The 13900-nt window shown below is 35.5% G+C and overlaps 1 protein-coding gene across 6 annotated transcripts in view; it reads left to right on the top strand.

Moving 5' to 3' along the window:
• Positions 1 to 13900, top strand: part of fbxw7 (F-box and WD repeat domain containing 7) — a 281944-nt gene that overhangs the window by 234141 nt on the left and 33903 nt on the right. For all 6 annotated transcript variants that reach the window (XM_087237222.1, XM_087237221.1, XM_087237224.1 and 3 more), the window contains 2 exons: positions 3282 to 3349; positions 8925 to 9054. In XM_087237222.1, the coding sequence (XP_087093348.1) occupies positions 3282 to 3349; positions 8925 to 9054 (198 nt within the window). The remainder of the gene's footprint in view (positions 1 to 3281; positions 3350 to 8924; positions 9055 to 13900) is intronic.

The raw sequence follows: 13900 nt of genomic DNA, 5'->3' as shown, positions 1-13900 counted from the left end.
AACCAGGTTATTTGCCAAGACTGGACTGGTTTCCATGAACACAAGCATTCCTGTTAACCACAAACCAAGCCATTTTTGCTCTGTGGTGACAGACACTGAGAATGATTACACAGTGACTCATCTAAAATCAGATGGCTCTTGCTGTGAACCCTAGAGAGAAGCGACAGTCTAATCCACTCACTGAAATGAATGTATAACTAACCAAATGAATGCTTAGTTTCTTCACACTATTTTGTGTTAAGTGCTTTTTACCAAGTATGCTTGACAGGTTTAGGTATTAGTAGTGATTAGCGAGTGTGGCATTCCCTGCATGTTTTGTTACACATTCTCAAGGAGTAACCTGAGAGAGTTTTAACACTCTTGATTACACACAGGCTATTTTGCAGTTAAATGTATACGGTTTCATACATCCTCAGGTTCATAGCATCTTTTTATTTATCTATTCTTCATTCAAGCATTTTTACATGCAAAAGCTGCAATATCTGTCCTATCAGTTTTCCTACATTTGTGGTGAGATCAGCTGGAGAATCAGCTGTGAGTGTTTACTAATATTCTAATACCAAGCTGTCCTGTTAATTGAAGGTAGTTGACTTGAGAGGTGTTAAACTAAACAGGATTGTGTTCTGATACTAAATGATTAGTGCATTCATTTAAAAAAAAAAAAAAGACAAATTAAAATTGAAAAAAATGTGAAAAATTAATTAAAAAATAAATTTTGGTCTGAATATTGCATCTTGTCAACGTTATAATAGTCCTCCGACTCTCACAGCATGTATTCTCCTCAGAAATGATCATCAGACACACACCCTTCAGTTCCACCTCACTCAAGTGTAGCAAACAGCTGCTTCACCTGACATTTGATCAATTGCTGCAAATGTGATTTATGTGGGTGTTTTGACCAGTTTTTTGTGAATATCAATACCAGTAAATGTCAGTTCCACTGTATACCGAAGTTCTAAATTAGCCAGAAAAATATCCAAACTATCTTACCTGGTCATTTTAATAGAGTTAAATGTTAGTTTTTTTACTAACTTGAACTGCCCCTATAATACAGTTGGCTGTAGTTTGTCAATTATTTTCATGCTTTGAAAATACAGATATTTTTATATAATATAATTTAGGTGTAGGTGTTACAATTGTGTAATAATATTTTTTTTTAAATCATCATAATAATCAGTTTGTCATTGTAATAAACTGCAATTGGTATTAGCAAGTCAATTGGGTATATGCATAGCTAGTGTTTATAGCCAATGATGAACTTCTGGTGAAAGCTTTATGTGACTTTTCAATTTCATAAGAATCCTTTAACAGCATCGATGTTATAATGCAATTCAAATATTATCCGTTAAATAGATTTCAGCACCCATTTAGTTGTTAAAGCTTTAAAAAAAGATGAAAGACTGGTGCCGTCATTAGCAGCAGGCTAGTGCAAACATTCCGGGTCTTTATACTGGGGTCTTTTCATATTTTAAAGACATTCATTCATTCATATTCTTTTCGGCTTAGTCCCTTTACTATCTAGGGTCACCACAGCGAATTGAACCGCCAACTTATCCAGCATATGTTTTATGCAATGGATGCCCTTCCAGCCGCAACCCATAACTGAGAAACATCCATACATGCACTCATACACTACGGTCAATTTTAGCTTACCCAATTCACCTGTACCACATGTCTTAGGACTTGTGGGAAAACCAGAACACCCTTAGGAAACTCACGCGAACGCAGGGAGAACATGCAAACGCCACACAGAAATGCCAACTGACCCAGCCGAGGCTCGAACCAGTGACCTTCTTGCTGCAAGGTGAACGTGCTACTGTGCCAACGTGTCACCCCATTTTAAAGACATGGCGCGGAAAAATGTAATTTAATGCAGTGACTCTTGTTTTGTCTGATACACACTTTATATCATATCTCAGCCAGGCAGTGAAGATGAAGTTTTATAAAGAAATCAGTTCTTAAACGCGGTGCTTTAGTACGGATGACAATTAACCGCGAGTCCTGGGCCTGGTGGACTGATATTAAATGTCTGCATTCATATACACATATATGTTTGATCGAAGTATGCTAAAAACTTTTAATATTGCTAAAATTCATTAAATTTTTTTAAATAAACAATTTTTTCATCAATTTAATGGCAGAGCTAAATAATTCTGATGTAATCATGTTGTGCATAAGAAGCATTTCCTATTAATGTTGATAACAGTACAAATATATCAAACAGCTAAGGGGGTTAAGTGATATAAGTAGTTTTTAAGTACATTATGCTAACGTGGAGTCGTCATAAACCACAAATACATACGTACATTGTCAAGTGAGACCATTTTCTATGGTGTTTTAATATTGTTTGTTTCTTTGTTTAATGCATCGTCAAAACATGCTGAATGTTGCTTAAGACGTTTGCCAGCCGTTATTTACCAGTGCAGCAGTACACAAGTCCATATGCTTATTTCAGCAGTTAAAATCTTTACTCATCACTCTTAATTTCTGCTCACATCCTTGATGACTCATGAACCCTTGGCAAGGCACAGTGATTCATAACTGTCACCGAGTGAGTCTATCACTGAGCTCCTCCTGAAAGTGAACTGCAGCCTTCCACCCTCCTAAAATAGTTTTATTCAAATGTGCTTTAGGACCACATTGTGTTGAGGACACTGAACCCCTTGTTTTTCTCAGAGTAGATGCTCCGTAGCCAGGCACCAACTATGCTGCAAAACCAGGATCATTTCAGCATGGATGGGGTGGAGGGGTGGGTGACATAGAAAGAGACAGTGAAGCATAGCGTTCCTCTTTTTTTTCTCTCTCTCTCTTTATGCCCATATAAATTTAGGCTGTTGTGAAAGCACAGTGCCTGTCACGCCCTCACAGATGTGTGTTTGTGTGCTTGTGCCCCCTTTTCCAACTCCTATGAGGAATGTGTGTGTGTATCCGGTACACCTCTTTGAAGCCTCACATGACAAGCGTTAGCATCAGCTGTCAGACTTTATCTTTTCTGTGGCATGTCACTATAAAGTGGACATGACCTTCCTTTTTTCTGGCCTACATTTGGTGGTGAGAGATCTAGCACAATGCCCAGCACACAGTTGAACTCACTTGGCAACCCTTTGGCATAGAAAAGAACACAGGTGGCATCAGGAGAATGCTTTACATGGCTTGAGGAATGTTTTAAGAATTTTTTTTTTACAATTTATCCTTTCATTATCAATATGTAGCTTTGGGTGGGTGTTTATGACCTTCATCTTCATCAAACTAACCTTCATCTTTATTTCACTTTGTTGCAGATGAAGAGAAAGTTGGACCATGGCCCAGAGGTTCGATCTTTCACTACAGGAAAAAAGCCCTGTCCAAGGTAAAACTGCTGTCTTCCATTTTATTTAAAACTGGCGAAATGCTTTGGGGCCATTTAAGCTAGTGTTTCTCAGCCACATTCCTGGAGGACCACCAACACTGCATGTTTTGGATATCTCCTTCATCTGTCAAACCCAATACAGGTCTTTCAGGGCCTACTCACTCTATGCTATCCGAACCGTGCCCAGGCCCGTTTCCCAGATCGTTTGAGAAGTGTGATTGCTCTGAATCGGGCTCAGGCACGGTTCAGTTGGCCGGCCCTGGCCCGGTTGGAAGAGGTGTGCCATAGTGCGGTTAACTTGGGCTTTGACACGGTACGCTTGTAGTGTGAGTGCAAATCGCACTTCAGCCTGAAACTGAAGATGAGACGTGACTTTTACGGGATTGTTTGATATGGGTTTATTAATCATTCTTAACTTTTAATGAACGGAAACTGCCGTAGAATATTAAAGATGCAAACCCCTTAATGCACGGTCCTCCAGGAACGTGGTTGAGAAACCCTGATTAAAGCAACTCCATAAATTTGTAAATAATTGCTAATCAGACATCTTTCTTAATGAGCCCTCTCTAATGTGTGTGTGTGTGTGTGTGTGTGTGTGTGTGTGTGTGTGTGTGTGTGTGCGTGTGCGTGTGCGTGCGTGCGTATGTATATATATATGTATATATATATATATATATATGTATATGTGTATATATATATATATATATATATATATATATATATATATATATATATATATATATATATATATATATATATGCATAAATTTGACTTTTGCATGCTAAAATTACTTGATTAAGATTGTGTCATGTCCACATTTAACTTTTTTGTGTGTTGTGTATGACCTTGCTCAATTAGCATGATCAGATAAGCTGTGGTTTCATAGTGTTGCGTTGCAATTAGTTTTATTTCAATACTAAGAATTTACCTTTTTTTTTCTCTGGCCACACCAAACTAATTAATTCCTTGCCACATATTTTTAAAAAGTGTCAAAACAAGCTTATTAAATACATACAATTTTTATTCAACAAAAATGTTTATTTATTTATTTTTTATAAAGCAACTGACATTTAAAAATTCTCGTGTATCTAAAGCTCTGCATAGTAGCAAAGAGTTCAGAATCACCAAGAGGTGACACTTAATAGAACGTTCCATTGCAACAGCAGTGCCCAGCAACTGCCCCCCGATTCCACCATTTTGGATTGGAAGCTGTCGGCTGGCCTGCAGACAACCACACTAGTGGATGTTGTTCTATCATAGGCTGTAGGTGATTGCCAATGTTATTTTCAATCAGACCACATTTCACGTGGCATGATTTGAATTGCCAATTAACATGGCAAATGTCTAATTGGTGTTGGCGACTCATTGGCAATTAGCACTAGCAATTTAAAGATTATTTTCAACTAGCCAAAGTGGCTAGTAAGAGCGGCTGTCTAACCCACCACAGCTGAAATCTACCCAAATTTTTGAAGGTGTTAATGTCAGGCCCTGAATTTTCTAAAAGATGTGCATTACATGCTTTCAATAGTCTAATCATGGAATATCTCTGGATCATGTACTACTTCAAAAAGCATATAAATGGTTCTACAAAAGCAAACTACACAAGGTTTGTTTTTTCATCATTGTATTCATTGAAGAAACATTTCCTCAGCACCAAGAGAAAATTGCTATCTTTTCTGAAGGATCATGTGTGACATTTTGAAATGGAAAATAATCTTTATTGTATGACAGTGTATGAGTTCACCAGGTTTCAATCCACATATTTTTATGCTGACTATTATTGATAGCAACCAAAATCCTGGCTTGATGCTAATTAAAATAAGATGTATAGGAAACAGATTTAGAACATGAAATCTTTGATGTGCATCAAAAATGTCATATGGCTTTGCCTGAATTTTAAGTAATGTTTTCAGCTGTTTAGTTACAATAACCTCCTACTGTCTGACACACTGTCGCTCCCAGACTTGAGGAATCTGCCCTTGAGCACTAAAGAACATGGTGTTCATTTTCCCCATGCTTTAAACCACAAGTATTGAATCAAAAAAATAAAAAGGCTTCAGTGGTTTCCACAAATTTTGCTTAAGATGATCATTGGGCTCTTTTGACCACAAAGGATTGAAATTAAGCTTTATTCATAAATTGTTTGTGATTTCTATTTTTGTTCCAAATTCACATTTTATTTTCATATAGAGCCATTTATTTGCACACCAAATTGTGGTCTTGAATACATCTAAACAAGCTACCTTTACACTGCAAAAATACCTGAAACTTGCTGCTTTTGCAGGTGCTTCTATAAACATCAGCAAATGCAGATCTAGTTTTTATTTTTTTATTTGTTTGGTGCCAGTGGTTCACAAATGACACAGTCACTCAACTTAAATGTCAAGATTCAATAGGTTCCTTAGTCTCCAATCCCAAGCTCAGCAGCCTCTCTGACAAGTATTCATCCCTTATTGTCAGAAAGCTAGTGTGTCTTGTGGTTCTTACTGTACCAGTAGAACAGAATACAACCAACCAGGCAGCCGTTGTGTGTTGGGTAATTGAAGTATCTCGGCATCCTGGTCTCAAATCCCATTAAATATGAATCCATTTTGTAGAAGACTTCACTGCCTCATCTGTTTATTTCTACACTAGCGAAGGTATTCCTAGTTAAGTAGAGTGCAGGGAAGGAGTGCTGAATCGTCTTTTTGGTGTTAGTTTGGGACCCCAGAGACACACGTATGCAGTAAGGACTGCTGACATGGGACAACTCTCTGTGTCCCTTTCTCACCACAAGTGGGAATGTGCTTCTCTTCTTAAAAGTTTGCATACATTATACTTTTGAATATATTTTGACTCTATATTATAGTAAAAAAAAAGAAAGGGAAAAGGGGGTTCCCATGAGAGCTGCATGATTAATCATTTAAAGATCGCCATCTTAATTCAAACACCCACACCATCTACTGCCTCAATGACAACGAATCTGCTCTGCCTTTGACAAATAGATATTCATATTCCCATTTGACCCAAAGAAACCAGTTGGCATGTTATGAAACTGTTCTTTCAGCTGCATAGTATTGCAATTTATGTGTTACAAAAAGCCAAGTTAGCACAGTTGTAGTGGCACAATGGTTTATAGTATATAGTGTTTATAGGATATAAACACTGTTGTGACTGGAAGTATAGTAATTTAACATTTGAAAGTAATTAGGTGCTAATGACTTGTTGGTAAAAAATTACTGTATTTGACAATGAATCATTATTTTCAAGAGGTTCATGTTATTCATTCATTCATTTTGTAATGAAACAAGTCACGGATATGTATAGATAGATGATACCTCGATGAGACATCAACATTTTGTCCTTCATAGTAAAAATCTTTGAGTTTTCCATTCACTTGTTAAGTCGTCATGTATCGGTGATATATAAAATACTGTTTCTGAGTCCAAGCTGCTACTCATTTGAATTGAGAAAATATTCATTTATTCATTTAGTCATATCACACATTAAAGTGAATTTTATATAAAATTATAGTGTACAGGACAAAATTAAAAAAAAAAATTAATCACTTTCTGGCCATCGAATATTAGCATGTATATATCGTCGATCGTGATTTTTGCAAGTTATACATCGCTTTGTAAAGGTTTATTATTACCACTTGATGCGTCTGCCCATACAGTTTGATATGGTGTGTGGACTCGGAAGCCGCATTGCTTGACGTCACACTTAACAATAGGGATGCACCGAAATAATAATGAATTGCTTGGCCGAAGGCCGAATACCGAACACGGTGTTTTGCATTTTTTTCCTTTTAGTTTGCCAATTTTTTCACCATTACAATAATTAAAAAGTAAAAATTAGCTTTTTACTATTTTGTGTTGCTTTTCAGAGAAATAAATCAAATAACAAAAATACAATTTCAAAAATATTTATTTAACACTGAACATTTTTAACATTCCAGCAGATATTATACAAACAAAGCGCACAATATAACTTAAAATAAATAAATTAGTAAAATAAAAAAATATTTTTATTTGGCCATCTTTGAAGCCCCCCTTCTTGAATAGCTGCTGAAAGAATGTAACTGTATGTGTACAACAACAAACGTGCATTGAATGGTGCAAAAAATGTGGATGAAAACAAATGAATAACTGTCCTAGACATAAGCCTACTTCGCCTACTTCTTCAGAAAAAGTGGCAGGTTCTTCTTTATAAAAAGTAGATTCTCTGCTGTCTCACATGAAAGTCAGTTTCTCTTCTCATCGATGACATGAGATGCAGCACTAAACAGTTTCTCGCTGTCGGTGCGCGGCTCATCTGTAGTACGAGCCTGTTTAGCCCGTTTTCGGCTGAATAATTTCGGTTGCAGAATATTCGGTGCATCCCTACTTAACAATTGGATAGTGATAAAATGAAAATTTAGCAGTAACTGAATGCACTTGGCCAAAAACCGAAACCAAAGTGCTTTTTTTTTTTTTTTTTTTGTATTGTTATATTAAAATAATATGAAATAATTTTGTAAGACTTTTTATTTTATTTCATTATCAAATTATGCTGAATTTAAAATGCATAATCCAATAATATAACCAGTGTCATTTTAGCAGTGTTGCATGACAGCACAGTGGTGTTATTTCCAGCAGCAGGAACAAATATTCTACTTAGAAATGTCTTGCAGATTAATCAGACTTTGCTTTTCTGTAGAGCTTATTTTATATATAGATATGTATAAAGATACAGGAGCGGAATGTCCAAGTTGAACACTATTGGACAATATGCGCAACAGTCTTTTTTGCTCATGTTTTTGTTTCTTTAGGCTGAAAACCAAAAATGCCTTGGTGTGTATCCCTAGTTTTCCAAGATTACACAACATTGTGTAGTCTGTTAGTAAAAGCTGCAGAGAAATTCTTTCACGAAGAACTGGGATAACCTTTCTTTATCTTATATTTAACAGCTCAACTAAAAGCGAACAGCGTTTTTTTCCCCTTAGTGTCAAAATCTTGTAATTAAAAGTTAATTTGCTTGTGTATTTAGAATTATTGGAGTGTCCAAACAAAGTGTGTTTCTCAGTTTAATTGTCAGTCTAATTTCCGTGAAGATAAACATCAGAATTAATGGTTTAGAGCAGGTGGTTGAGTGAAACATGCTGACTGATTGAGTTCTAAGGCTGAGGTAAATGGTCATGTTGTGTCTTATATTGGACCACAACAGCGGCACAAGTGGACTGTAGTGTACATCTGGCACAGATTCAGTCCACGCTCACCACTTTGGTTTTGGCTGTAATTCTCAAACTATTGTTTTGAAATAAAACCTCCAGTTTTCATATCCACAGAACACGCATTGAGCCATTTTGTTTTGAAATCCTTCATAAAATAGGGGCTTGCTCTGGCCTTTTCATATTCTTAAATTCATATTCTTAAATTAGAACAATACAGAGGTCTCCTGTCAGCAACTTATTATAAATTTAACAGAATATTTTTGTTGAACATGCTTTCATTGAATGGGTTTTAAAGCATGATCAGTCTCTTTCTGCTCACAAAGTCTTAACTATTTTTCTTTTTTTATATATCTCTTTTTCCCCCCCAATGCTCAAAAACAGTCCCACAGGACAGCAATACCCAGCAACATTTGGAGACCTGCGAGCGGTCAATGGGCAGGTTCCACAGAGACGACGGATTACATCCATCCAGCCCCCCACAGGCCTCCAAGAATGGCTTCGCACCTTTCAGGTAAGCTCAGCCAATCAGTATAATTTTATTCATTTCACTTTCCGCATTTACATTTGCATGTCACGACCACGTGCACTCTTTGTATATCATAAAGACAGCCGGAGGACGCACTTTGTTATTATTCTCTAGAATTTTAAAGTATACTAGGCTTCTCAATTTAACTGGACTTGAAATTTTACAGTTCAAATTGTTGACTAAGTAGTAAGCTTCAAATAATCCAGACTTCATCATCAGAATCTAGAGATTTTTATTTTGTTTTCTTATAAGAAGCAGCATGTTCTGTCTGATTTCTGTTGTTTTGTCTTGGCCGTGCATGTACTAATTAGTTCTCCCATTTTAATTTGGAACTAAATTAAAGCAGCAAGATATTTGGGGTTTAATTGAGAATTTTTTCTAATGAATTAATTTCCTTAATTAAATGTTACAAATTTGAAACGAGGGAATAAATTGAGCTTCCAAATTGGTGAACAAAGTTTTTTTCTGCTTTGCATATAAATTAAAATGAAATAATAGGTTAGTAAAGAGTGACCACAGATTAAATTAAATGACAAAATTAGAACAATGTGGTTCAAATTTGTGATTAGTTGTGTTAAGTTGCTATTCTCAGTTTGTGGCTACGATATCAAGCCGTATAGAGTGGAGGAACTGTGACGTCACCTTGTAGGCGAATCGGTTGCTAGCATAAAACTGGCTCCCTAGATAAAATCCCCATAGTATTTTCCTATAGACTTTTTAAAATTGCAAATAATAAGCTCTGTGTTCAAACACAGTTTATTACACTTACACGTTTTCACGATAATCCTCACGAAAAAAACTTTTAGCACTTATGGATCTTAAATGCAAACACTAGGACTGAAAATCTAACATTAGACTATGAACGATCTACAGTGCCTTTAGGACGCTCGCTTGTTACGTCAGCATCACCCTGCTAACGACAACTTTTCAAGCTTACTTTAAAAAATAGGGTCTATAACAAATAGAACAAATACACAAAAACACATTTGTATATAGGTCTATGTGTCTTTGGATAGTTTTTTACATGGGAAATTTATGGTTGTTGTAAAAGTTTTAAAACAGACTGTTTGTTTTACAATTGTGCCTACATAATATTATAACACATTTAAACAAGTGTATCGTGCACGTGCATACGGCCTGCTTACCTTTAGTGATAAGGCATGATTGACAGGTCTATCAAATGCTTGCAAGTTCAATCATGGATAAAGAGCAACATTCAATATTTTTTTTGTCACAAACTACAGCAAAAATGCTATACAGTCACATATGCTATCAATTTTGAGGAGTGTAAATATTGCAGTTGTGATAGAGTTAAATACGTGTTCAAATAAAGAAAAAAAACTGCAGAAAAAATCAATTGATCAAGTTAAAATGACAGTTAAAATTTCTGTATTTTTACAAATTTATTCACATATTTCCATTACTTGGAGCAGTAAAGAGACAGACTGCATTTAATCTTTATAAAATTGCTTTATTAAAATAAATGAGCTATTTAATTCATAGTTTGTAAATAATGCTAAATTGTTAATTTATCTGTCATAACGGTCTTTACAAATGAAGGCATTATCTACAAACTATGAATTCCCAGTTAGAAAAATACTAATATTAAATATTATTTATGAAAATACCTAAATAACAGAAATGTCTAATACAAGCGAGCTGCATTCCAGACCAGTTCAGCTCGATAATGTTTAATGTCTCTGACATCACCTTTAGACCCATTAAGCAACTTGATATCAAACGTCTTTTTAAAGAAGCGTAACAGAATTGAATAAATTAAGAGTTAGATGTAACTAATGTGTTTAACGTTGTGGAATAAAATAGGAAAGGTTCTTGAGTTTGTGGAAGCTACGAACCTTATTTAAACGATTTAACCAAAATCCCATTTCAAAAAACCCTTTGGGACAAGGGAACTGCAACTGCTAAAATGTTAACTCGCTTCCGAGTTTTTGCATACAAATTGACGTCATAGTTCCACTCTATTACCAACTAAATTAAAAACAGGGAATGTACCAGTGCATCATAGCCTCAATTGAAATAAAGCAACTGATGGAATTGGCTGGAAATGACCTTTTCTTTTAAGCCCTCAATTATGTCCTGGTCACAAAGATCAGACAGAATCTAAACTAGCTATTTAAGCATGTACAATTGTAATGACATAAGAATGCTGCCATTTGAATTGTCATATCCGTCACACTAGAACAACAATTCAAGCCACGACAGAAAAGCGAGGCTCCACCTCAGTTCGTGTTTGCTCTGCCTTACGGATAATTACAGGCTTGATCAGTCCTCAGGCTTAACGAAGCTGCTCTGGCATGAAATAGCAGATACCTGTGTTGACTGAAAGGATGAAGAAGCTTTCGTCTAATGCTGAAAGTTTCGCCCAAGATGTGTTCTGGCTTCTTTCGAATTAATTTCGAGACTCATGCTAGATTTCCCTTTCTACACAAAATCCTTTAATAAAATTGCACTGGGGTTGTGGACGTAATCCTTCATGACGTCAAATGCGAGTCGTTAGATGCTGTCTTAAGATAGAATCAATAGTAATGTGTTACTTCCTGTCGATCGTAGTCTGTCTGTGCCGTAATTTCAGAATTTGCTTGTTTTCTCTGTCTGTGCTTAATGAGTTGTTTGTTTCTGTTCTGAGTTTATTGTAAGGCTTATTTCTGGAGGTGCAAATGACACCCCGCTTCCCTGTGAGTCAGCAGCTCTGGGCTCCAGTATCGCTTACGTGATTCACATTAAATGTCTTATTTCTGCATTCTACAGTGGAAGCCTGTGGTGATAGATCTTAGTGGCAGTTCTGTGTGCTCAAGGTTGAAGTTGGCCACTAGAATTGCAACCTTGTCATTTTTTTAGTAAACGCAGAGTTGAGACAGTCTTGGAAAGCCTGGCAGGGAATTCAAATTTGTGATTTAGGAAAAGTCAATTCTAAAGTTAGAAGAATGTGTGGAAGTAGTTTAATCGGAACAAACAAAAATGTGTATTAATTTTTGATCACATGTTTTATTTAGATTTTTTTTTCAGAAATCATTCTATTATGATAATATGACCATAAATAATCACTCTAATTATTGTAGCTGCTTGTTCAAACTACTTACAGGGTTCAACGTTAAGGATTTTTTTACTGGTCTGATTAGGCCAGTATTTCCAGTATTATTTTACTGGAAGTCAGTATTATTTTACTTGCCCTCCCAATATGACCCAATATCACTGACCCCACCAAAAAAAGAGAGAAGTTAATTGCTATTTCTTAGCCACAAATTTTAAATAATGCGTCAAAAATGTCAATAAATGTATAATGAGCAAAATTTTTTTTAAAAAGTCTTATGCAAATAACATATAGCACTATAGATCATTTTGAGGGATGTAAACAAAAACAATGGTCCCAACGTATTTCCTGTTTTACATTTTTAATTTCTATAGCTTCTAAGAATCCAAAAAGCGTTGCATATTGATAATGCTATGATAGCGGTTTTAACATGAAGTTATGATTAAATTGCCCCTTGTAACTGTTATGAAGTAGTTTGATAACGAGCAGGAAATGTTCATGGGCCAATGACATGACCACCTTAAAATGGTCTAGAGAAAATGTACAGGTATTTTATTGCAAAACAAAAGGTGGCTGACCTGCTAAACTGACGGCAAACTGATGTGCAAAACATCATTTTTTTTGTCGTGTTGTATCTACGTAAATGTTTTTTAGACCTTAGAAACAGCCATTTTCTTTAGCTTTATAATTTGATGTTGCCGCCATGTTGCTGTCTCTCTGTACTAGTTATTATAAGGTTACAGAAAAAAAAACTACGTGCTCATAACATCCAATCAGATAAAAGAAACCGAAATGCAATATGGTGTTTACCACATCACAGAGAAGGTAGCATTTAAAGCTTAAAAGGCCAAACTGTTTTTTTTTTTTTTTTTTTTTTTGCATGTTATTGACAGTCGCAGGCAAATTAAACTTTAGTGACTAGGCAGCAATCCGTCTACCAGATCGGGCCAGTAACCGTCCTGTGTACTGTCTCGAGTGTCGGGAAGTCTTTATTAAGCCCTGACTTATTTAAAATGAACTCAATTAGCACAATTTTTCAGTTTTCAACTCAATTGTTTTGTGTGCAATCCTTCCTCTAAACTTAGTTAACTTAATCGATTTCTATTGGGTCAGCATAAAATAATTGTGTGAATTTGTGTTTTTTTTACAAGAATTAAATTAGCATTGTTGAAACTTCTGGTTTTTAATATTTTTATGTAAGATCCTGCATTTTTAGATCAGTCGAAAGTTCAAAACTACAGCCATTGTTTACGCTTTATATTTTATATATAATGTTGCATATTTTTTTATAATATTGTAAAGGTAGTTTCTGTCACTTTTGATTGAGAGTGTCCTTGCTGGATTAATGGTAATAAAAAAAAAAACTGAACACAGTTTGAACATAAATGTTTGAAATTATTATTATTATTATTATTATTATTAAAAATAATTCAGCTATAATTTGTTATTCATAGATTTTTTTTTGTCTAAAATAGCCTGCATCTTGAACTATTTTTTTTAGTTGTGTAAATTAAAAAATCCACACATTTGAATCTGATTTTGCTCACCTGTTTAATGGTGTCTGACGAGTTTGCACTTTTAAAAATAGCAGTTATGATTGCATAAACAAATATAGACCTAAACCAGCCCGCGACAACAAATCTGAGTTTCCCAGCTGAAGCATTTCAGCAGTAAATTACTGGTGCTTTACCTCCCCATAGTCCTCTTCTGTGCATCCCTCTTCCATCATAAACATCCCTGAGCAATCCTCCTCCCTCATTTGATGCGCTTCAGAGCGGA

The sequence above is a fragment of the Danio rerio genome, chromosome 1, assembly GCF_052040795.2.
Source record: "Danio rerio strain M-AB ecotype USA chromosome 1, GRCz13ab, whole genome shotgun sequence".
Lineage (NCBI taxonomy): Eukaryota > Metazoa > Chordata > Actinopteri > Cypriniformes > Danionidae > Danio > Danio rerio.
Note: the sequence above shows the minus strand (reverse complement) of the source record. Positions and strands in the feature narration are given on the sequence as shown.